The 24,160-nt window shown below is 50.4% G+C and overlaps 2 protein-coding genes across 2 annotated transcripts; one reads left to right on the forward strand and one right to left on the reverse strand.

Moving 5' to 3' along the window:
- Positions 1 to 1,402: 1,402 nt before the first annotated feature.
- On the forward strand, positions 1,403 to 9,589 carry LOC103525782 (cytochrome P450 4A4). Its single transcript, XM_008490754.2, has 12 exons — positions 1,403 to 1,665; positions 2,494 to 2,635; positions 3,223 to 3,267; positions 4,023 to 4,150; positions 4,745 to 4,869; positions 4,978 to 5,129; positions 5,325 to 5,431; positions 6,236 to 6,426; positions 6,682 to 6,815; positions 7,229 to 7,293; positions 7,924 to 8,006; positions 8,690 to 9,589. The coding sequence occupies exons 1-12, from the start codon at positions 1,480 to 1,482 to the stop codon at positions 8,856 to 8,858; spliced, it is 1,527 nt and encodes a 508-aa protein (XP_008488976.2). The 5' UTR covers positions 1,403 to 1,479; the 3' UTR covers positions 8,859 to 9,589.
- Positions 9,590 to 16,864: 7,275 nt separating this feature from the next.
- On the reverse strand, positions 16,865 to 23,617 carry PDZK1IP1 (PDZK1 interacting protein 1). The gene is made up of 4 exons (XM_008490753.2): positions 23,391 to 23,617; positions 19,517 to 19,625; positions 17,577 to 17,675; positions 16,865 to 17,054 (listed from the first exon to the last, which is right to left on the reverse strand). Exons 1-4 carry the CDS (start codon positions 23,575 to 23,577, stop codon positions 16,982 to 16,984), a joined length of 468 nt encoding a protein of 155 aa, XP_008488975.2. The 5' UTR covers positions 23,578 to 23,617; the 3' UTR covers positions 16,865 to 16,981.
- Positions 23,618 to 24,160: the final 543 nt, after the last annotated feature.

A 24,160-nucleotide genomic window follows, 5' to 3' on the forward strand; every position in this document is an offset into this window, starting at 1 on the left:
CTTGTGTCCCTGTGGCCACTTCAATTTCCCTTTTGAACTTCCACAGTTTCTTTTTTTCCTTGCAAAAAAACCTCTCAGTTATCTTCCCCAGGCTGTGCAAAACCAGATGTGTCAGACCAGATGTTCCTGGCCACTCTTACCACGAAACCTCTGAAATACATGGGAAAGGCATTTGTCTCCCCTCCATCAGTGAAACAGAAAATGCAGAGGTTGGGGGCTGGATTAAGCCCCCAGTTTTGCTGTAACCAAAGCTCAGATTCTTGTTCCAAATCCCCATAAATGTGTGTGTAGCCACCCTGTCCCCTATGTCCCCTCCCTGTCAGTTTAACACTTGACCTTCAATACTCCCCATACCCCCTTGGCTCCATGCTCAGGAGTTATTACTGGTTATTAAATAACTCTGAGGGAGACAGATGGGTAAAAATCCACCCTGCTCAGTAACCCGCGGTCAAACCCATTGTCCAGGGACTTTGTCACCAGTGAGAATTACAGCATTATTGTAAAACTTTTCACCTAATAACCTGCCAGCAACTCCACCAGCCTAACTCCTCCACCTGTGGGGTCTTGGGGGATTTCTGGGTTATTTTTTAAGCGACTGATGAAAGGTGCTGGCTGGGTCCAGATGGTCTGGTATCAGATAGATGCCTCAGGACACCCCAAATCAGCTGACCAAAGGATCAGCCTCAGCCCTCCTGGGTTCCTTATGTGGATCTTGGAAGGCACTCAACTACAGGACATGGCTGGATTTATGAGCATGCTGAAGTGAGGACCCCACTAAAGCAAATCAATCTGCCAGTGTCCCCAGCTCCATGGAGCTTCTCCTCTCATGGGGAAGAGCTCATCTGTAGCAGATTGTGTTTTCAGTTTTGAAGACTTTGGCCTTGTATACTGATCTGATTATCTCTGTTCTCTTGATTCTAGTCCAGCAGTGGTGTGACGTTCAACTCAAAGCATGGCTTTTACAGATGAAGATGTCTGGATCCATCCAGTCCAGGTGTTGGGCAGAGGTGGCTCAGTTGTTCCTCATTACCTGTAGTCACATCAACAACTTCCAGACCTGAACTGGCTGAGGACAGCAGGGAGCTCAGCTGAAGCCCAAGCCTGGCTACCTCTCACCTCCTGGGCATGGATGACTGTGAGTGCTTTCACTCACTGCTGGCTTGTATGGGGCTTCAAAAAAAGTAGGAAATGTGCACAGGTTGTTTGTTCACAAGACATCCACAGGCTGCTGGCAGAAGGTCAAAGGGTGAGGGGGAGCAACAGGCAAAGGGCTGCCAGCCAAGCTGACACGTTGCTTTCTGCAATCATTCTCCTGCTATAAATTCCTGCCAGCAGCCCTTCACCAGGCTCAGCTCCAGCACAGAAGGAGGGAGAGACTTTCTACCTGCTCACAGCTCCTCACCAGGTGCAGATGCAAGAGGAGTAGAAGAGGAGCAGGCAGGAGAAAGCAACGTCAGGGGTCCCAGACACAGGGTCAGCATGGGGGCTCTGCTGGATGACCTAGCCAGACCTTCTGCTCTGCTTCTGCAGCTGTCTCTGGTGCTTGGTGTAATCTTCGTGCTGCTGAAGGTTGCCTGGTTCTACTGGGAGAGGAAGAAAATCATCAAAGCTCTGGAGGCATTCCCTGGCCCTCCAAAACACTGGCTCTATGGCCACAATCACCTGGTAAGGAGAAAGCTGGGCTCAGTCTGAGTGGGTTTGTCCCAAAAACTGTATGAGATATCAGCCAGGATGAGAGGAAGTACTGGGTAGAGGCTGGATGGCCTCTGCTCCTGTCCCTTCTTACAGAAGAGGACCCCTGCACAGGGACTTCTGCAGAGCAGGCAGAAAGAGTGCCTGGATAGATGAGCATCACTTGGTAAAAAACAGAGACAACACTTTGTTTTCAATCCTGTGCTTAAACGAGGAGTTAGCTGCTTTCTGGGGCTTCTTTGAAGTTATTTAAATATGAGCAACCATAAAATGTCTGCATTAAACCTTCTACCAATAAGAATCTCCCCCCCTTCAGACACATCCACCAACACAGAGCATTTCATTGCAACCATTTTCATCCTTCTGTTGTGAAGGTATTTTTGCTTTCACATTGCATGTCCACCTTGCACTGCTGAATTTAGAGAACAGGGGTGTAAATAAACAGCCTTGGTCTCCATGTCCTGTTCACCCATTGCCCACACCAGCTGAGCTCCTGACTGTGACCCCAAGCCCCTCTGAGCCCAGCCCATCCTCATGTAGCTCAACTGCAGCTGGACCCCAGATATGGACTCTCCATGGAGCTACCTTGTGCTGCAAGGACATGGCAGCTTGGGCAGCTTTGACACCAGTGCTATGCCCAGCATCTCCCCTACCTGCAGCATGGAAAAACCCTCTGTGGGATCTCTCCCCATTTTCCAAGAGAGGACCTTTTGCATGTGAGGGCAAGTTTAGCCTCTGCTCTCCCTGGCATGTCCCCTTTTTTTCTGCCTGAATTCAGTCCCTGTTTAACTGTCGTTGCAGATAACTTCTGATAACGTATTATATCAGGTGGTGTCGTGGGGAGAAGAATACCCCTATGCCTTCCCCAGGTGGTTTGGACCAATCCTGCCTGCTCTAATAATCCACCATCCTGAGTTTGCCAAGTGTGCACTTAGCCAAACGGGTAAGGCTCTCCATCTGTTCTTGGGAAGTCATGTCCTTGTCACTTCCCTACTGAGAAAATAATGGAAAACTTGCCTGGAGTCATTCCCTCTGCAGATTCCTTCACAGCTGTTGCAATTCTTCCTGTGTTCCCCTTCACAAATTCCCAGCTTGCCCATTTTCACAGAAGGGTTTGTGTTCTCCCACTCCTCTGTCTCCATTATCATTCATCTTACTGTCTTCTAGGGCATCTACCCACCACAATATCTGTGTTTCCCACTAAACCCAGTAAAGTGGGTAAACTGGCATGGCAATGGCTCTCAGAAGACATTTCAGGTCCTCTCTGATCCTTTCTGTGGAGCATGATGCCTGTGAGTGGTACAAACACACATGGGCACCTCCAGAAACTCCCATCTGTGTTTTCAACTTTGGTATTTGCCCTGGACGTTTTCTCTTCACACACACTGGTTGTTACACCTTCCTCTGGTCTTCCTAAGTCCCCTACAGTCATATTGCTAGAAGATGACTTTTAAACTCTAACTCTATTGTTAGAGTACTTCACATATTGAAATGAGACTAATTCAGTTCTGGTCCCAATTTGTTTTGCAGATTGCAAGCCCAACGTACCCTACCAGTTCACAGTTCCCTGGATTGGTAAGTTCTTACTTTCCATTATCCCTTCCAGCCATATTGCACATTTCAGTAGCTTCTCCCTTCTCTTCCTTTGTTTTAGTTCCATCTATCTAAAGCCAGAGCTTGCAAATGAGAGGGTTTGTTTGAGTTTAGCAATGTTATTTCCCTGGATTAGTAAGTTGTTAACCTTCCATTATCCCTTTCAGACATATTGCACATTTCAGCAGCTTCTCTCATCTTTTCCTTTATTTTAGTTTCATCTATTCTAAAACCATGCAAATGAGAGGGTTTGTTTGAGCATGTGTACTGGTGGTGCCCATCTAGTCATGGATCATATACTTTGGCCTTCATAAAGCAACCTTCAGTTTGCTGCTGGGGATAACTGGGGTGAGATGCACCAAGGACAGGGAGACTGATGGCTTACACACAGCTCTGAGTTAGTCCTCACAACTCCCAAAAAGGACATCCAGGTATTTCGTTTAAGGCAGAAAAAATCCAACAGAGAGAGCAAGCCCTGTGCCTCCTTTCCATCAGGGCTTTGGTGTGCACAGTAGCTTGCAGTGAAGGACACACGGGCATCCTTCTCCTCCATCCAGACTGCTGCTGGGAACAGCCTCACAGCAACTGGAGAAAAGGCTCCAGCACCAACCCTTCCTCCCTCCCTTCCTTTATAAAAAGCACATCAGTCTATGCTTGGCAAAAAAACAGTATCAAGGCTGTCAAGAGCCCAGATCAGAGTCTGAAGGAGCTGATTACACCTTAGTTTGTGTCTCCAGGGAAGGGGCTGTTGGTCTTGGATGGAGAGAAATGGTTCCAACATCGGAAGCTGCTCACCCCTGCCTTTCATTACGATGTGCTGAAACCTTACATGGCCCTGATGTCAGACTCAGTCAAAGTGATGCTGGTAAAAATCACCACTCCTTCTTACTTTACCTTTCAGCCATGCATCAGCAAAAATAATCAGATCTGGGAGTAACTGAGGAAAAGAGACTGGGCTCAGATGGTTCCTAGAGTTGCCTTCAAACTTTGGGGTAGTTTTGGAGTTCTAGAATTGCTTCCTTCACCTTCCTCTCTTTTTCATTTGCTTTCCAATAAAATCAACCACTGTTAGAATGTCCTTTCCAGTAGTGGTAAACCTGGAAAAAGAAACACACAGAAGAGACTGAGTATATTCACAGGACATATAGACAATAATTAGCAGTGTGGACCTGAGAGGAGGACAGGAAAACAGGACCTGCTCATGGAGAGCAGTTTGTCCCTCCTGACACCTGTCTGCAGCGGGAAGAGCCTTTCTTGCTCCTGAGGCTCGATGAGCTGCTGACCTCTCCATTGCCTCACAACAGAGTGAGCTTCTCTCTGTGAGTGTGTGTCCCACCTTTATTGGCCCCCTGGTAATAGGGGGCCTGCCCTAACCAGGCACAGGTGGACTCACACCCACTCTTTGGCAACTCGAGGCACCTGGTTTATCTTGTTTCTCTACACCTGTCTCCAACACTAGGATAAATGGGAAAAGAAGATCCCACAGAGGAAGTCAGTGGAGATCTTTCAGGATGTCAGCTTGATGGCACTGGACAGCATCATGAAATGTGCCTTCAGTTACAATTCCAACTGTCAGACCGAGAGGTCAGTGCCTGAATTTTCTGACAGATCTCCAAATTCTGAGCAAGCAAGTTATGCCTGCTTTCCCCAGTCATGTTGCTGACCTCAGCTGTCCCCTTGGTCTCCTTGCAGCAACTCAGACTATTATATCAGAGCTGTTTATGACCTGAGCTACCTGGTGAGCAACAGAATCCAGACTTTTTCTTACAAGGATGTCTTCTATGACTGGACTCCCAAAGGCCGTGAGTTTCACCGAACCTGCAAGCTGGCCCAAACCCACACAGGTATTTCTGCCCCTTTCTCCCCAGCCCTCTCTCCCAGCTGAGCCTCTCCCCTACTTGCATCTGGAGCAGCTCAGAGGGGGTTGCAACACACTCTGGTCAGGGGGTTACACATTAAACAGGGTCCAAGCTGCTGACCAAAAGGACAAGTACATATGGAGGAACAAAATGCATCTAGCTGATCATTCTTCTGTGCAGAAAAGGTAATAAAAGAAAGAAAGATGCTGCTCTCCAGTAAGAAGGAACTTGATAAGATCCAGAAGAAGAAACACTTGGATTTTCTGGACATTCTTCTTTGTACCAAGGTGAATGTTTGAAATAATGGTATCGAATGCCAAAAATCATCCCAACAATGTACCAGCAGGGAGCTCATCACCCCTGGCTGGAGTTGCTGACCCCAGCTCCCTCACTCCAGATTTCCTAGCTCAGGGAAAGGTGGATTGAAAGGGAGGGAAATACAAATGTGTGGGATGCAATGACTGAACACATGGATTGAGCAATGATTGTTTGGACAGACTTTCATCTTTCTTGTTCATATTCATTGGGCACATTCATATTTTAAAATAAGTCAGCTGTTAAAAACCAGAGAAGAATGAGCTCTTTGGAAAGGTTACAAAGAGGCCACGCTTGAGAGATTTTGTTTCTTACCTTGTGTAGTTCTACTTTCACAAGCATCTTCAGATACAAGGGACAGAAGCTGCCATTTGGTGTTCAGGAAGAAGATACCATCTGTGTTCACTCTGCCCTTCTGGAGCTTTCTTTTGTGTCTCAATCTGAAATTAAAGCTTCCCAAACCAAACTAGTGAAAAGTACAACAAGGACCCCTGATAGGAGATCAGATAGGGTGTCCTTCTACAGGCCTGGGATCTGGTATCCCACCAAAGCCCAACTCTGGAACACTGTGGACTGCAGAGTTGGCAGTCAGCAAGTCTGACTCCTCTAACACATCTTGGATATTGTTCTCTACTGGTTTACTTCCTAATGCACAGGGAGATACAAGTGACACCAAATTGTGTCCTTCTTCAGCACCATACAGGGTTACTTTTATAACCAAAGGAGCAGGTCCCATTTATGTGCACTTAAGAATTATATACTCTCCTCTTTGTTAGGATGCAAATGGAGTTGGGCTGTCTGATGAGGACCTGCGTGCTGAGGTGGACACCTTCATGTTTGAGGGTCATGATACCACAGCCAGTGGGATCTCCTGGCTTTTCTACAGCCTGGCATTGCATCCAGAGCACCAGCAAAGGTGCAGGGAGGAGATCCAGGGGATCTTGGGAGACCGAGATACCATTGAGTGGTGAGCTAGGACTTTTTATTCTGTACTTTGAACTCTTTTCACTCATCCTGAGGAGGAAACTTCATCCATTTTCCACTGCATCTGCACTGGGGCATTCCGCTTTTTGTGTAGCAATGTTGGGCAGCAAAAGGATCACCAGAAGGAGAAAGCCCAGCAGGATATGGTAGACACTGGGCTTCAGTCTACCCAGTCCCTATTGCTGATGTCTTTATTGCTGCTTCTCAAACAGCCTGACTCCCAGGTTTCCCTTTTCAGGGAGGACCTTGGAAAGATGACTTACACCACAATGTGTATCAAGGAGAGCTTGCGCCTCTTCCCACCCGTTCCCAGTGTGTCCCGACACCTCTCCAAACCTGTCACATTCCCTGATGGACGCAGCTTGCCAGCAGGTCTGTTGAGTTAGTTCATCCTTCATGCTGTTGTCTTTGCCAAGTGGGGCACCCTTTCTGGAGCTGCTGTGCAGAGGGGCTCTCTTTTCACTCCCTGGGGCTGTACAGGGCCACTCTTCAGGAAGGGTGGCTGGAGAGCATCTAAGGACATTCCCCAGGGCACTGGGTATTCACAGAGCTCAAAGGAGACTTACAGATTGTTGATCCTGGTCAAGAGTAAAAATTCATCCACTGATACCAAAATGGGTCCTAGATTTGAGGCCTTTGTTTCTTCCATGTGAGGGCTTCAGAATCCCAGCCAGATTCCCTGCAACAGACTCTGCAGGGCACAGGAAGGGAGGCCACCCCACAAACACCTCTCTTGGGTCTTCACTCTGAGGTGTCATAAGTTTCTTCTCACTTTTCTTTTACAGGCTGCCAGGTTGGAGTGAACATATTTGCTCTCCACAGGAATCGGGATGTGTGGGAGGACCCTGAGGTATTTCACATTTATAACAAGAAGGGGTAGATGTTCTCTGAGCCCAGACATCCACTCCCCTTTAACAAGGCAACTTGTGCCTCCTTGCCATATGTATTTTCCCCCTTCTATTCCAACAGCCCCATATCTAAATGCAAAGTTCAATGAAGTTACCAAACAACCCAAAGGCTCTGAAGATGACAAGGTGCTGGGAAAGGGTGTGGAACAGTTCCCATGCATGATGACACAGAGAGACTCAGACTCCTTTCATCTGCCCTGGGTAGACTTAGGTCCCAGAGTGATAGGAGAAGTCCCAAACATTCCAGGCAGTGCATGACTTGAAGATGATATTTTCAGCTTCAAGGAAAGAAATAGTGGGAAACTTGAGGGCGAGTGTGCATCTGCCTCTCTCCAGAGCCTGTCAGGCCAGGATGAGGCACCCTGTGCAGGCACTATAGATATTTCCAAGGGGAAGATCCCCACAGGCACCAGATCCCTCTTCTCATCCACCCAGTGGCTCTGTAAAGAGATGACTGTCATCATCTGCAGCATTTCCAGAAAAGCAGAGGCCACAACCAGCCATATCTTGGGAACTGGGGAAGAACCTGGTACTGCCTGTATCAGACCAAATGGGCTTTGTTTCTCCCACAGATATATGATCCCCTGAGGTTTTCTCCACAGAACTCAACACAAAGGCATTCTCATGCTTTCCTGCCTTTCTCTGCTGGATCCAGGTGGGAGGATATTTCATCCCTCTCCCATCCCATAGACTGGTTTGCATGGAAAACCTGAAACTAATCCTCCCTCACTTCCCTTGAGCAAAGTTGGTTTGGCCAACTCAAGCAGGCTTTCCATTACCAGATCTCCACCATGCTCCATCAGCTTCAGAGCATTTCCCACAACCCAAGTACTATGGTCACTGTAGGGTTTCACAGAGTTCTCTTGTGGATTTGTGGAGATGTTTACATTTTATGTTGCCTGCATTTGGAACATGGGCTCCCTTGCTTAGGTGTGCACCTCAAAGCCAAGCTGAGCCCTGGTCTCTGGTTCCCCTGCTGTGTCAATAGACAGATGCAGGATACTAAGGTGTCAAATATATTCAAAAGGAGATACCCCACACAGAGACAGAGTCTTCTGAGGTGTCTGGATTTTTAGCTGAACCCATGCAACACTTTCTAGGCAAGTAAGCCCCAGTTGTCTCCAATTTCTATCTTTTTCAACGCTTATTAACAAAAAACAGTAATAACCCACCAGAGAGCTGGGTGCATTTCAGTGTGGCATCCAGGCATTTCTAGATGAGCTGTGGCATCATCCTAACAGAAGCTGGAGGTCCCCCAGCTTGTGCATGGACTGAGCCCATCTTGGGGGTGGTCAAGGATGAAGACAGCAATTGGAACATTTGTTATCTTCTTTCCAGGAACTGCATCGGGCAGCAGTTTGCCATGAATGAGATGAAGGTGGCTCTGGCCTTGACCCTGCTCCGCTTTGAGCTCTGCCCTGATCCATCCAGGCCTCCCATTATGATATCCCAGATTATCCTCAAGTCCAGAAATGGGATCTACCTGCATTTGAAGAAGATCCACTGAGCCCATGGGGCACTATGGTGGGGGGCAAGAGCTTTCCCAAGGACCACCCTCTCCCTAAAAGGTTTAAGAGAGGGCCACCAAATAGACCCAGCCCAGCCCACTTGGACCTCTCCCACCTGAACTTCCCCTGCTGCCATACAGTGGGACACACTGAGCCCCCTCACACACACACAGAACCCAGTAGGTCCAGGTGCCATCTTTGCATGGGTGTTTCACAGCCCATCTGTGGCTCAGCCTTCCTTTCTGTGGGCATCCTCCATGTCCTGCTCCTCTCCTGACCTCTACCCTTCCCACAGGCAGGACTCCTGTCACCTCCCTGAATATTTGCATCACTGCCAGTTCCCTGCTCAGACCCGAAAGTGAGCAATGGTTTAGACACAAAGAGGTTTCTAAAGCCTGGAAACTACCCAAGTGTGCTGTCCCTCCCAAGCCTCCAGCCTAGGTGTGCTGGGGCAGGAAGGTTCCTCTCTTCAGACGTGCTGCATCCCCAGGCACCACCCTCCAAATTGTTCCTCCTAATCCTTCCTGGGGCTGGCATTGTGCCTTTCACTACAGAGACAAAAGCCAGTGGGTTTTTCTGCCCCAGATTTGAACTTCCTTAAGCTGAGGGTGCTTAGGAGCCAGCGCAGAGACACGACACCTAGAGAAAGCCCTCACTGCCCTTAGTATGACCTGTGATCAACCTTGTCCTCCTCTCTGAAATGGGAATAAAACTTCACAGAGATGCTCTTTGAGTATGAATTCAGCTTCTTTTGCATTTGGAGGAGCGGGGGGCACAGGACAATGGCTGGCAGGCCGCAGGCAAGGCTGTGCCCAAGGGTGCAGCCCTCGGAGTGTTTCCTCAAGTCTTCAGAGCTGTTCCAGCAGGTTTGTCCTCCCCTGAGGAACCTGCTGCCACCCCTGCCATGCCATGGGTCACCAAGCCCTCACCTCTGCCTCCGGGAGCTGCTGTAAGGAAACAACTGAAGCACCTCAGGGTCAGAAATCACACGCACACACACACCCCTAATGCAAATGGTGGTGGCAAGAACAAAATCAGCCTGTAAAGGCACAAGAGAGAACACAAGTCTGCCTCAAGCCCTTTCCTGTGGCTGAGAACTGATGGCGCAGTACAGGAGTGAGCTGCCCAAGGGCTGAACCCATGGACAGGGTTCATTTTGTCCCTGTGGGTCCCTGACCCAGCACCTGCCACAGGTGGGCTTCAGGCCAAGGGAGACCTGCAGGGTGACCTGCAGGTCCAGGGTTGGAAAAAGATCACTAGGTGGCAGTGAAAAACCCAAAATGCTCCCTGGTTCCTGGCAAAAGCCTTGAGCTTGGCAAGGAGCGTGACCAAACCCAAAAAGGCCCCTTCCCTGGGCACATCCATCCCCAGCCCCACTCTCAGCTGCCTGGGACAGCAGAACAGGCACTGCCCCACCTCGGTCCCCAGCACAGCACTGGCATTACCCAGGACACAGGGAAAGGTTGTCACTGCAAGAGGCACTCAGCAAGCACTAGGGGAAACTGAGGCATGGAGGAGTGCACATGTGCCATGACACAGTGAAAGACAAGGCTGTTTGTCCAGCAATATGGTGATAGCATCGCTGCAGGCACTAACTTATTCAGCATCTGTCTGAGCAGCTCAGCTCTGCTTGTGACCAGACCAGGAGAGACAAATCTGAGCATCTCCTTATCTGAATTAACCCCTGCTGCCCCCCTGCTCCTCATCTCTGCTGCTTGCTGCATCCTCAGTTTCAGAAACTGAACTCTAGGGCTGGATCCTGGTTTTCACTCTCTCAGCACCTAATGGGACAGGGATGCTGTGAATAACCAGCAAGGTGCAGCTTGTATTTATTTTGCAAGTTCCTCTTCTCTGAACCCTCCCCTTCTTACTCCAGGAAGAGACTGGGTGTAGGCTGTATAGGTGCTGATGCCACCAGGCTGGTCTCAAGGATCAGACTACAGCTCCCATCTTCCTCCAGCACAGTGAGGCCATTGGAGGGCAGCAGTTTGATGCAGCTTTTTTTTTTTTTTTTTTTTTTTAATGCAACTTTTCATTACTGGCCTTATTTGTCAGACATTTCAGCCACCCACCTGGGAGCAAGAAAATCACTCTGCAGCACTGCTTATCCACTCTCTGGCTTGTAGTGGGTTGCAAAGGAAACTAGGTAGCACTTGGAGATGTCCCTATGGTATCTTATGGCTTGGGCATGGAGGGAGAAGGCCAGCCCAGGAAAAAAATCAGGACCCTTGTCTGCTGCCCATCACTGTCTCCATAGGATGCCCTTCTTGGCCTGTGTTTTGAGTCCATCATCCTGCCATGACCAAGGCTGCTTGTTTGGTTTCCAAGAGTCTTCCTGACTCTTACCAACAGCCAAAACCCAACTGCTTCTAGCAGAGACCTTCCTCACAGAAGCTGCTTTGGGAAATATGCTGGGGAAAGCAAGCAGAAACTACTGCCATCTTTTATGCAAATAATAATAATAAAAAATCATTATTCCAGGCATTTCTGACAGTAATTGAGGTAACCTGAGCCAAATACTTTAAAATCTCTCCCTGTTAAGAATCATGCAGTTTGAAGGGCCAAAGCATTTGGAGAAAGATCCCACAGTACTGATGCATTGCAGAGATACATTGCAGCAGCAGGCTCCAGGAGAAAATTCTTCCACTTTTCAGTTTACCCAGGTCAAGCCGTGCAAAATAATCATCCCCTCCACACCTTCAAATACTGGCAGTTTCTGGACAGCAGCGTGTTCAAGATAACCTCCTCTGCCAAACCACCACTAAACAGCTTTGAGAGCAGCAAAAAGCAGTTTGAGGAGCTGGGCAGCACCCGGTGACACAGATCTAATCACCAGAGCATTTGCCCCAAACGTCTCCCTGCCAGGCAGTGACATTTCTGTGCTGTCTCAGCTCTCTCCCTCCATCACCATGGCTACAGAAGCCACCAATCCACAGGCGAGTCCTTCCAGGGTACCACCAAACCCTCTGGGAGATGCTAGGAGATCCAGCCCCTTTGGCAGGGAGACACTTCGGGGACCTCGGGATAGCCCACAGCACCAAAAATTTCCCTTTTTCTTCTTTCCCTCCTCCTTTTTTTTTTTTTTTTTTCTCCTTTTTTTTTTTTTCTGAAGCATAAACAATGGAGCTAAAAGGTTGGGTATCAGGCTGATAATCATGAATGACGTGTGGGTATTACACACCACACATTCATTATCTCCCACTCCAGCCATGTCACAGGCTGCTGGAGGAGGGCAGATAACGGGGTGCCTTCATGCAGATGGCTTATTATCAGGATGTTCCAGGAGGGGCTTTAAGACAGTTAGTGATGCTGTTTGCCAGTTAAAGATTAGAGACCCCAGAGAATAATTAACAATCCCAAAACCCAGTTTTTCTGCTGGATTCTTCTGCTTTCTCCCCCCCTCCCCCATCCTCTTTAATCTATTCACTCTAGCAGGTGTAATAAAGTGATAAGGACAGGCTCCGGGGATGTTTGTTTGGCTACTACGGGTGTATAAACCAACAATGGATGGTATTTTACTCCTGGCTTTCAGTGGCTTGAATCGACACCAACAACTTTGCAGCCCCCTCACCCACATGCAGCCACCCAGACACATGTCCCCAGCTTCCACCCAGGCCTCTTTCCCTGATCCAAAGGACCATGACAGTGGGATGGGCTCCCTTTTGGCTTCCAGAGGTCCAAATCATGTCACTTGGGTGTCAAGGTGCCCAACGCCGGGACATAAACCCCAGGCCGTATTTCTTGGGGTCAGGGCTGGAGCTGGTGGTCCTCCCAGCAGTGTTTTACCTGCATACAGCAAGACTTTAATGAAACCACCTTGGAATAATCCATATATCCACAGGGTCAGGCAGTGCCAACCTGCCTTCCCCTGGGGTTCAGTGCAGCTACACCCCTCAGGTTGTGCACAGACATCCAAGGAATGAGGTAGGTGTCCAACCTGCTCTGGGGTTGTGGCCACAGCTGGAGCAGAAATAGTTTAAACCTCCATTGATAAAGAGCCTCACTGATGCCAGGGAAATCAGGAAAGCCTCAGGGTAAAGGTGGTTTTCAACAAGAGGTTGAATACCCCATTATCTGGGGGTCCAGGAGATGAATTGCACCCTCCTAGGCCACAAAATGAAACTGTGATACATCTTGTAACACAAAAAGACTGCCCTGAATAACTTCTATCCTAAAAGGAAACTATCCTTTTTACAGCAGGTCCCTACCCTGAACATCTTCCTGAATCCCAAGCTTCAGAGATAGTGGCATTATGGAGTGAGAGGTAGGATAGGGAACCCACAGGTGTCCTAACCCATCATCAATGGGGCTTGTGGAGAAAAGCCATCTCCCATGCTGCACAGGAAAGAGGTGTTGGGAAGGATTTGGTCCCCAGGCAAGTTGGTTCAGGGGCTGTTGGAGGTCCCCATCATCACGGGGGTTTCAGGTAGAGCCCTGGCTCTGGAGGGCATCCCCCAGCTCACTGGGTCAATGCAGCAGGCACAAGCACTGGGACAGCAGAACTTGCCTTCTCAGCCATGCTCATCCTGCTGGGGAGGGATGAGACAGCATTGTGCTTTAAAGAGCATCCCCGACTCTATCAGCAAGAGATGAGATATCCTAATTACAGCAGTACAGGCGAGGATCCGGGCCATATCAGCCAGCACAGAAAGGTAAACAAGAAATATAACAATGGACCCTTAACACTCATTAGCTGTGTCAGATAATACCTCACTTTTCTCCCTTTGGGACTTAAAATCTAATTAAGATTTTCCAACAATGAATTTCATTTATGCTCGCTCCCTTTTGTTCTTTTTAGGATCACACCAAGAAGCATCCACGAGCTGGCTGCACTGCTTGTGGGAAGGCAGTCTGCTTTGCCACAGACAGCCTCCAGTTGTACTTGATGGATGAGGGAAACTGAGGCAGGACAGCATCATGGACTGCATAGAGGCAAGATCCCACTAGGTTGGTAACAGTGGTTCTTGCAAAAGTTTTTCCCAGGAAAGCAAACTCTGAAAGGACACTGGCTGGGTTATGACCGAGCACTGGGGTTCCTGGACCAGCCCAAAGCATGCAGCAGTAAAGCTCCACCCTTCTCACTTGGATCTACATCCATGGGAAGCATGCACAGGGAAAGGGACACCGAGACCCATCAAGCCCCAGGCAAACTTCCCCTCCAAACCAACACCCAGGCACTGCCAGGGGCATTTGCCAAACACTGAGGGCAGGGACTGAAGTCCCACTGTTCCCCTTTATAAAGATGCCATCTCTAACTCCTTTTGCAACCAAGAGGTAAAAATTAATGGGTTCCCCTCCTCTTGCCACACCTCCAGCCCCGGTGCTGACGCTGCAGGAGCACACAATGACTAATCCTCCTTAAACCCTGCTGAGCAAAGCATTACTGCCTAAATCCAGGAGCTTGTTTTTTTCCAGACTCAGATGACATTTGGCACCTGCAAGAGAGAAGTCACGAGAGTAGCATCCATTGAGGACAGGAGCAGGGAGGTCCAGGAGCTGGCCCAGCCTCCAGCTGCTCAATGGAAGGTGGTAGAAGGGAACAGTTCTGACGTGATGCTGGGGACAGCAGCTGTCACCCTTCCACTCACAAGGTGTTGACTTCTCCTACCCTTCTGCCTGTTGTCTTCTACCCCCAAGCAATTTCTCAACTGAAGCTCTGATTTCTCAATCTTGAGTGTTGCCTACGTGAGGCTCTTCAGGGAGATGCCTCTCAGGGTGGGCCTCTTACTGGAATCCTCCTGTTTTACTCCCGTGCCCTATATTTTTGTCACCACTCACTAGGGACATCAGCAGCTTCATATGCAGGAAGTGAGACACTGGATCGTGGTGGGTGGTGGCACCAGGGTCCATCTCCAGCCCCCAGCTCTGCCTCAGAGGGCTCCCAGCAGTGCCAAGTGGCCCATTTGGGGCTGAATGCTCCATCAGGACTGGCACAGCTTTCCTTCAGGGAATACCCAGCAGGATTTGGTGGTTTTAGGAAAACTGAGCATTTTGCAAGCCCACTGCCTGCAACATGCTAGGCAGCACCTCCTCCAGGCTCAGGGCTTTTCAGGTCACCAACAAGCCCAGAGGGGCAGGGAACAGCCCTTGCAGCAGGGAAGCCTATTCAGGGTTAAAACACATGGAGCAGGAGCTCTGCTAGCAAGAGGCAGAGCAGTGACTCCAGCCCCAGCTGCCCATTTCTGGTGTCACTGCCTACAAATGGACCTCCAAAGAACCTCCTGAGCAGGGACCAGGGCTCCCCCCAGATCTAAACCTAACACAGCTGCTGCCTCACTGCAGGGCCAACATTTTCCCTTCTCTCAACTCTCAGCAGAAAACAAGGGAAAAAGCTGGTTCAGGGATCAGATGTCCTCTTGCCACCTCCTTCCTCTTGTATTTGCACACACCCCAGAGAAACAAAGCCCACAAATCTTCCTGCTCCCCTCAAACCCAGGGGCTACTACAAATGCCCCTCTTACAACTTCCCATCCCTCCCACTCCTGCTCCACCAGCATCCCCAAGATGGTTTGCAGAGCCCCATAATCTTTTCCTTTCTGGTTAAGGAGAGGACCCTGCACTCTGCTTGGGCAACTTATGTCCCAGGGAAGGCCAAGGCATGAAAGGTCTCTCCTTTCAATTTGCCAAAGCCATGGCATGGGAGCTCTCATTGCTCCCACCACAGCAAAAGAAGGACCTTGGTTAATGAACAGCCCAGCCGGAGCAGGTTGCACCATGGCAGCTGCCCTGGGGACAACCAGTACTGCCCAGAGCTGCCCCAGCTACACCAGTAAGTGACTGCCATTCCCAGCCTCCAGCCCTGGGAATGGTTCCCAGCTAGGTGTTGATCTAAGTTCTGTGGCTGGTGGGCTTTTAGCAAGTGCTGCCTTCATCTGTCAAGGAAGTGCTGTGTTGATGCCGTGCCTCAGTTTCCCCATGTGGTAAATGGAGGGGAATGATGCTCATCTCCCTATAAGGCCCTTCATGGCTCTGGGATGGTCCAAGAACTGAGAAGGAAAAAAAAAAAATTCCTCCTTTTTCTCTCCCCTGTTGACACACAGACACACGTAAAAGCATTTTGGACTTCCAGTATCTGAAGGGGGGTCTCCAGAAAAGCTGGGGAGGGACTTTTTACAAGGGCATGTAGTGGTAGGACAAGATGGAATGATTTCAAGCTGAAAGAGTGAAGATTTAGATTAGACTTTAGGAAGAAATTATTTAGTGTGAGGGCCATGAGAAGAGGAACAGGTTGCCCAGAGGACTTGTGACTGTCCCCTTCTTGGAAGTGTTCAAGGTCAGGTTGGATGGGGCTTTGAGCAACTAGTGGGAGGTGTCCCTGCCCATGTCAGGGGGATTGGAACTGAATGATCTCTTCCAACCCAAACCATTCTATGACTCTATCACTCTTAGATTCATCTGAGTGAGGAAATAAGAGATGGACCCTACCCAGAAGAGATCACAGGGGAAATGGAGACTGGTGCTGACTTCTAAGCACCCTTCCCAGCCTCACACTGCCTTCTCTGGTGTCCTTCCCCTCCCAGCCCAGAGGCTGGGAGCTCTTTGAGATGCCAAAAAGTCCTTTGGGTCATTAACAAATGACCCTCTTTGCTGTCCTAGGGGCAACAATTTTCTTTATTGCTCACAGGGAAGTTATGTACAGGGGAGAAGATTTGTCCTGACATTAAAATGCATGGTGTAGGTCAAAAAAAAGGGTGACAAAACAAGAAGAGAGCATGTTTTCTATCAGCAGCTCCCTGGGAGGGCAGCTGGGGGTGCAGGGAGGTCCCTGGCACCCAGTGGGGACGCTTGTATCTGGAGCAGGTCAGCATCCCCCTGGGACCAGGGAGCTCAGCCTCACCAACCAGGTGGGGGACCACCAGACAGGAGAAGTGCTACTTCCAGACCACTCCTGGGAACAGAGACCCATAGGGACATCAGCCCCAAAGGCAGAAAAAAGCCACAAAGGCAGAAAAACCATTTTCCTCAGGTAGGAAAGGAAAAGATCAGGAGATGGTGGTGTCATGAAGAGGTCAGAGCTGCTGTGCAGGGGGATGCCAGTGCAGAGGGTCCCTGTGAAAATGCCCATCAGGACAGAGGGAAGCAAAGTGAAAGGAGGAAGGAGGGTGGCCAGCCAGGGGGCTTGCTACATGGCAGTGGTGATCACCCTGTCCTCGGGCTCCAGAGTGTTCTCGTAGGCATGCTGGTTCTCTTTGGACCTGTGTAGGGAGGGAGAAACACAGCAGTGAGCTCAACCCTAGCAAGATTAGCATCCCCAAAGCTACCACTGGGGCCATGACCTTGCTGGTGCTGGCCAAGCACTGAGCAGGGGGCAGGGTGGAGGAGGCAGGAGGGTTCCCCATGCCAAGAGGAAAGCCAAGTGTGGGATGGGAACTGTGAGGTTATTGAGGACAGTCAACATCTGCGTGATGACTTATGGCCAGTTTTGGTGGGTTCCTCTGTTTGAAAGGTGTGGTGTAGTATAAGAAAAATGTGGTGCAGCAGGTTGCAAGGTTGTGGGCAGAGCATGGGGCTCAGCTGCAAGGATGAAGAGAGACAAGGGAGGAGGGGACACCCCCTCAATGCCTTGTCCTTAACCTCTGGAGAGGATAAAAACCCCAAACCCAAGCGCATGGAACATGTGAGACCCCATGGGGGGGACACTGCATCTCTGCATGTCGAGTTGTCCCCAGGGGAATGGAGCAGAGCCTGGGAACCACGGGTAGAAGCAAGTCCTTCACCTGAAGCTGGCTGCAGCCGTTACATATCTCCCTTCATGGCCATTGGGTGTGACAGTGTCCTGCTTGTCCTCGAAGCTCACCACTGTCTCAACATTTTCCCTAGAGGGGGAGAAGAGAGGAGCTGAGAGAGAGTAATGGAGGGGCCGTGCCAGGGAGCAGCTGGTGATGGTGTCAGAGCAGAGGAAGGAACAGCTCCGACACCCTGAAGATAAGGGACCTGGACATGTGTGATCCTGGTCTCAGACACCCAGCTCAGCCCCCTTTCCAGCAGGATATGGGTGAGGACAAACACCCTCACATCACCTTTGTATTTGTGCCTGGATGCCAAGTGCCAGCCCCTGGAGCTGGTACAGCCAGTGCTGCTGGCAGACAGCAGGACTCATTTGTCAATACTTGGGATTGCTTTCTCCTCCTAACTGGTTTTTCCAGTCTTCTATACAACCTGTTGCAAAATACCCCTCTGAGGTCCCAACTGACACGGAGAGAGAGGCCACAGCCCTGTCCAGCCCTGGCATAGGGAGGATGCCAGTGGGCACATCTCTGTGAACAAACCCAGGGGCTCTCTCTTGGGTGGAAAGGAACTGTGGGGCAGGGACTGGGTGTTTGACCTCAAGCAGAGCCTAAAAGCTCAACCCTGGGGCAAGCCCAGGGACTGAACAGTCCTGGGAGGGTTTGGCCACGGTGGGTGGGTGCAGGTCCACCCTGCCTGCACATCCCTGTCTCTGGCTGGGAGGCTTTTCCAAGGAATGGGCTGGCATAACCAGGCAGTGGCTTGAGCTGTGACAAGGTGAAGCTAACAGCCAGCAGGCTGCTGGGCCTCGCTGATGGCTCTCCTGAAGAGAGGACAGAGTAATTAAAAGAAGCACCCAGCCCCTCTCAGCCCCTCCTCAGCATCCTATGCCTCCTGGCTGGAAAGAGGCAGCCAGGCATGGGCAGAGGTGTGAAACACTGTCCCTGCCTCCTGCTCCATGGGCTGGGGGCTCCTCCAGTGTGAGAAAGATTTCTCTTTGGGAAACAAAGGCTGCAGTTGCAAATCAGACCATGTAAATACAAATTGCATTACACCTTGGCCCCAAATGTATCACAAAGAGCCCCTTTTAAATGCAGCTGGGGCTAGAGCTGAGCTGCTGATCATTGGGGTGTACCCCAAATCCTCATGTCCTCAGCCTGGAGAGGCTGCAGGGGTGCACAGGTACAAGCAGGCTCTGGCACCTTTGGGTGTAAAGCCCAAAGTGCCCATGCTGGTGCAGAGGAACAAAGAACAAGGCTACAGAGCACTCTGAATTTTCACCAAGAAACTGCAACTCAGGCAGTGAGCCCAGGTCAGCTGAGCAGGGCAGCAGCACGGGGCTTTGCTTGGCTGGCAGTGGGAAAGAAGTGACAGGTTCAGCACAGCTTTTCCCTGATGCATGAGGGCACCACATTTGTCTGAGGTGTGGACTCTGGGTTGAGAACATTGCCATGGCTCAGCTACCTCTCTCTGCTCCAGGCTCCTCTCAGTGTATTCTGCCAGATTCACCCTGTCTGCTGTTCAAATGAAGGTGTCCCAGGATGGTTTTCTCATTGACACTGGGAACTGCACCCTCAAATCCATAGGACCCCAGGGTCAGGCCAGCTCCCGAGATGCCTGCCTGTGTAAATCAGCCCAAATTTTGCAGCTCTCTTGAATTTCTGGCAGTAGCAACTGAGTGCTCTGTTTGGGGGTGACCCTGTGCAGGGAGCAGTGGGTGTTAAGCTCACACCTGGCAATAAGTAACAGGGAGCAGAGAGCAGAACAGTGAGAAGAGGACAGACAGACCAGGACAGGGAGCCTTTGCTCTCCTGCCTGGCAGCAATCATGATGTTCCCAGCTCTGGCATGGGGACAGAGGCAGCTGGAAGTGACCCGTGCAGAAGTAGCAAAGTGCAACCTCAAACAACCCCCAGGGTTCCCAAACTTACACTTTCTCCGTACACCAGAACCTGTTGACCACAAAAGCAATGGCCACCAGGACTAGAAACACAACCACTGCGATGACACCCTGTGACCATGGCTGGAGGCTGCCCCGGGCTACAGAGAAAGAGAGGACACATTAGAAATACATCTTCAGGCTTTGTCCACTTGGTTGAGCTTCTCCCGTCCAGCTTCAGCAATGTCCAGCCAAGAACCTGGTCCTGCAAAGCTGAGCAGAACATATTGCTATTAACCCAGGAAGGCTGATGTGGGTGATTGCACTGAAATAAAGTACAAATAATTGCAGTTTTGCTGGCATTTGAATGTTGAGTGCAGTGCCTCTCAGCTTTGGGGACCCATATGTACATACATAGAGGGATGCAGTGGGCCACAGATGACTCTGGGATAGAGGATGAAGGACTGAGGGACATGGCACAAGCAGGGAGGGAGGGAGGATATTTACCCAAAGTGGCAAGGGAAAGAAGGCAGAGGGGTTTCAGCAAACTGTTCCTTCTCCTTCCTCAGATCCCACAGATGTCATTCCTGGCTTATTTTCCAAACACTGCCCAGTGAAATAAGGGCCCCACCACAGTGACAGTGTAAAATTTGTTTGTTGTTCTCTGTGCTGTCCCTGTCACTGCAAGTGCTTGCAGGTGTGGATTTCAGTAAAATCTACCATCCAACCATTCATGTTTCCAGAGCAGCAAACTGATTTATGACGGGAAATTGAAGGCAGAAGCATTCAGAGCAACAGCCTGCAGCACAAAGGCCAAGCAGGGCTGGCTGGGGGCCAGACAGGGAAGGGGGGTGGCAGTGGAGGGCTTGAAGCTGACCATGGCATTCCCAGATCTCCCAGGGTGGGATGGCTTCATCAATTCTTTTTTCTCTTGCTGGACCCAAGTAGTGACTCGGCCATGGGTGGGAAGGCTGCGAGACATATTCCTGGATGTGGGAGGAACTCAAGGGCAGGGCAATGAGAAGAGGAAACCTTGTCCCAGTCACTGCTGGGAAGGCTGCTCCTCAGCTCCCACCAGCTTTTGGGCAACAGAGAACTTGGATATATTCACACCCATCCTTAAGTGTTTCCTGAATATCAGTATTTGCATCAGCACTGCAGGAGAACTTGTGCGTGCAGACACACCCCTTTGGGATTTAATTACTGCTTTATCCAAGCACAGCTTTTTCTCTTTCTGTTGGTCAAAACACCAACCTCTGTGCACAGATGAGATTCCTCTGCATGGGTAGGCGGGGCAGGTCTTGGGTGCTCCCTGCCAGCCCCACCATCAGCCTTGGATCATTTGGATCCAGCCCCTGCCATGGTACCCACAAATGGTGCTGTCCTGGGATGGGAAAAGTGGTACTTCAACCCAATGCTGGAGCTTTACACTACTTGAACGTTTCATCTGTCTCATTGGAGACAAATCTCTGCTATAAAGAGTAAATAAACTTTGCCAGAAGCAATAAAGGTGGGCTGTGCACTGTGCAAACTCCTCCACCACAGCCAGCTCCACACTGTCTGCACTGCCAACAGCCCTCATCTCCTTCCTCTGGTTTTGGGGAGGGGGACTGTCCTTTGATAAACTCTGGTTTTGGGGAGGGGGACTGTCCTTTGATAAGCCCCCCTCTCCTTGAATACTTACTGCAAGAGGGTTTTATTAAAAAAAAAAACACAACAAAACAAAGCTCTTTTGCCACTTGGAAGTGGAATCAGCCCAGCTGGGTGACTCACTGCCTGTGCCAGTCCTGAAAGTGGTGGCAGCCCCAGGCAGAGGCTGGGAGAGCAGCCCCAGACAGCAGCTTCAGACCCCCACGCCCTCACTTCCCCACTGAGACAGTTTCCATGTTTACTGCAAGGTTGAGGGGCCAAAACTCAAGTGGGAAGAATTTGGGCAGAAATTCCCTCTTGGATCAGCATGTTTCATCTGACATCCCATCTTGTTGGCAGGCTGCTGGTGAAGGTACCAGGGGTGGGGACAGGACTTGGTCCCGTCCTGCCCCAGGTGATGGGCAGGGATGCTCCTGCTCCTGAAGTCCTGAACACACCTCTTGCCTCCAGGCTGAGCTTTGTCCCACTCTGCTTCCTCTGTTCCTCTGGCCTTGGCAGCTCTCTTGGCCACATTTATTTATTAGTTGAGGTTTATTTTTCCTGCTGGGGTCAGGGTTTCCAGCCTACGCTTAGGAGGGGATGGTCCAGCCCCTGCTGAGGTTAAAGGAGTTCAAGGTCAACCGGGAAATTTGCATCTTGTGATCTTGAAACAAAAGAGGTGAGAAGATAAGTGGTAGGAAACCTCCTCTGGACAGCTGTGCTCAGGAGGTCCTGTATGTTTTTGCAAGCAAAACCTCACTCACATGGTGAATTCCACCAGATTTCGGAGCATCCAAAGCCAAAAGGAAAAATGCCAAACCAAAATAAAGTGGTTCTGGCTTTGGGAGACCACATAAAGCCTGGCTGCAAGGGGGAGCAAGTGGCTCTGCATGAGGATGAAGCACTCCCCTCGGTGCAGGGAACTTGTGTGGGCATAAGGAAGGAGGAATGGGAACCAGGAGGAGGCAAGAGCTGGATAGAATCTTCTTGGGGAGCACATATGAGGGTGGCAGCCCTGGGGGGAACCACCTGGCTGGAGCATCCCCGGAGCACACCTTGCTGCCCTGCCAGGAGGGATGGCCAAAAAGGAGGAGTCTTGCCTGTGAAAATGGAGTGTGTTCCTTTAGCAGGGATGTCCCTGTCAGAGCAGTCGGTGTCACAGGCTCTGCCACCTCCTCTCTGATTTGCAGTACAGCAATAGTGGGTTTTCCCCTCTGGAGCAAGATGTTCCAAGCTAAACTCAGCAGTGTGAGGTCTGCACCCAGGGCAGACATTTGTCTGTGTGTCTGCAGCTACAAATGTGACCCAGGGAGCTGCCAATGCCAATACAGCACAGCCTTGCATGTGCTGTAACTCCATTTCCATATGCAAGAGCTAAAGACACAGATCTGCTTCTAGATTCATCCTCCCCAAGTGCTTGGAAAGCACCGGCTGGCCCCTCTCTTTTCTCCTCTCTGAGGAAGCTGTACCAGGCTCTGACTCCTCATGAAACGGTTGTGGATTTTGTTTTTTTTTTCCTCTTTCCAGGCAACAGGAAAACTTTCAGTCGTGATGACAGTGGAGACCCCAGGCTGTGAAATCCTCATCGAGTTGGTAAACAAATACAGGAAGAGCGGTCAGGGATGGGGCACCAGGAGAAAGAGGGAGGGAATTTTCCAGGACCTTGGCAGGATCAGATGAGTTTTAATTACGCATCATTATTTCTAGTATTAGGCAAATCCTTCCATGAATTTTCTAAAAATAATACCCCAGCCACTGGAAGTTTCTCTAAGTCTTCAGGAAAGGAACGAGTGGGCAATTTGCAGAGGAAAAATGTTTGCTCACTCACCTCAGCAATGATCAGAATTACAGATTAACAGGAACACTTGCCATGGGATGAGAGCGAAACGAAAGAGAGAAAGAAAAAAAAGACAAAACCCTAAGAAAACAGATAACTCATCTCTGTGCACAGTCCTGCCGGAGGTAAATCAGAGCTGCTTTATCTCTGCGTAAAAAAAGGGAGAAACAAACCGCGGATGGCAGCTTCAGCCTTCGGCAAAACAGGTTGGGAGACTCCGTGTCTGGGCTCCAGCAGGACCACCCAAACCTCCCACCCTCAGCGCCTGCTGATGTGAAGCCACAGCTGAAGCTCGGGCAGGGGCTGGAATGGTTTTTTCCTTCCCCAAAAGCTCTCTCGCAACTGTCCCTTGAGCCACCCCCCCTCCCACGAAGCTCCCTCCTTCCCGGGACCGCGCACACTCTCCTGCCTTTCCCTTGCCTCAGTTTCCCTGGGAGGTCAGGCAGCTGCCCGCACTTACCTTGCTGGCAGCAGGCAGGCTCCAGCGCCAGGAGCAACCCGAGGAGGAGGAGGAGGAGGAAGCAGCGGGGAGCCATGGCGGCGGGCAGGGCTGCGGGATCTCGGGATTGCTGAGGAGCAATCGGGAGCTGGGCTTGGGCACACCGCCCTCCCGCAGGAATGAGCTCCTGGTCAATTATCAAACGCATTAACGAGGGAGGCCGATGCTCACACCTGGTTATTCAAATCCTGCTACGGGAAGGGGTGGAAGGAGGTGCCTCGGTCCCTCTCCCACGGAGGTTGGTGCGGAATTTGGGGCAATGTGACTCGGACCTGACGGTCCCCTTAGGGCATCAGCCACAAAGCGTTTGCATCAGCCCAGGAGGAAGAAAGGATGCCCAGGTGGGTGCATCTCCCCCTGGGTGCCCCCGAAGTCCCCCTCCCCACAGTGGGAGAGCTGGGGGGTCCAGCAATGCCTCAGCTCAGCCTTCCCTACCCACCCCATGGGTCTTAAGGGTGAGGGGAGTTTCCCCAGCACAGCTCCCACCTGCTTCCCTGTTCTTTCCTTTTCAGTATCATTAACAACCAAACAAAACACATTTTCAGCTTAAAAACATCCATTTAATAAAGCAGACTCCATGCCAAGTACTGCCTCCCGCCTCCCACTCCTTGGTTAATAGAGATTGTTAAACTGAGCTAACACAGTGTTCTTTTTATTGAGCCTTCAAAGGGGTTTCCAAAATTTCTTTGACACCAGAGGAGGTACAATTACATGAGGAGCCATGGCAGGCC

Source organism: Calypte anna, chromosome 8 (assembly GCF_003957555.1).
Source record: "Calypte anna isolate BGI_N300 chromosome 8, bCalAnn1_v1.p, whole genome shotgun sequence".
Taxonomy (NCBI): domain Eukaryota; kingdom Metazoa; phylum Chordata; class Aves; order Apodiformes; family Trochilidae; genus Calypte; species Calypte anna.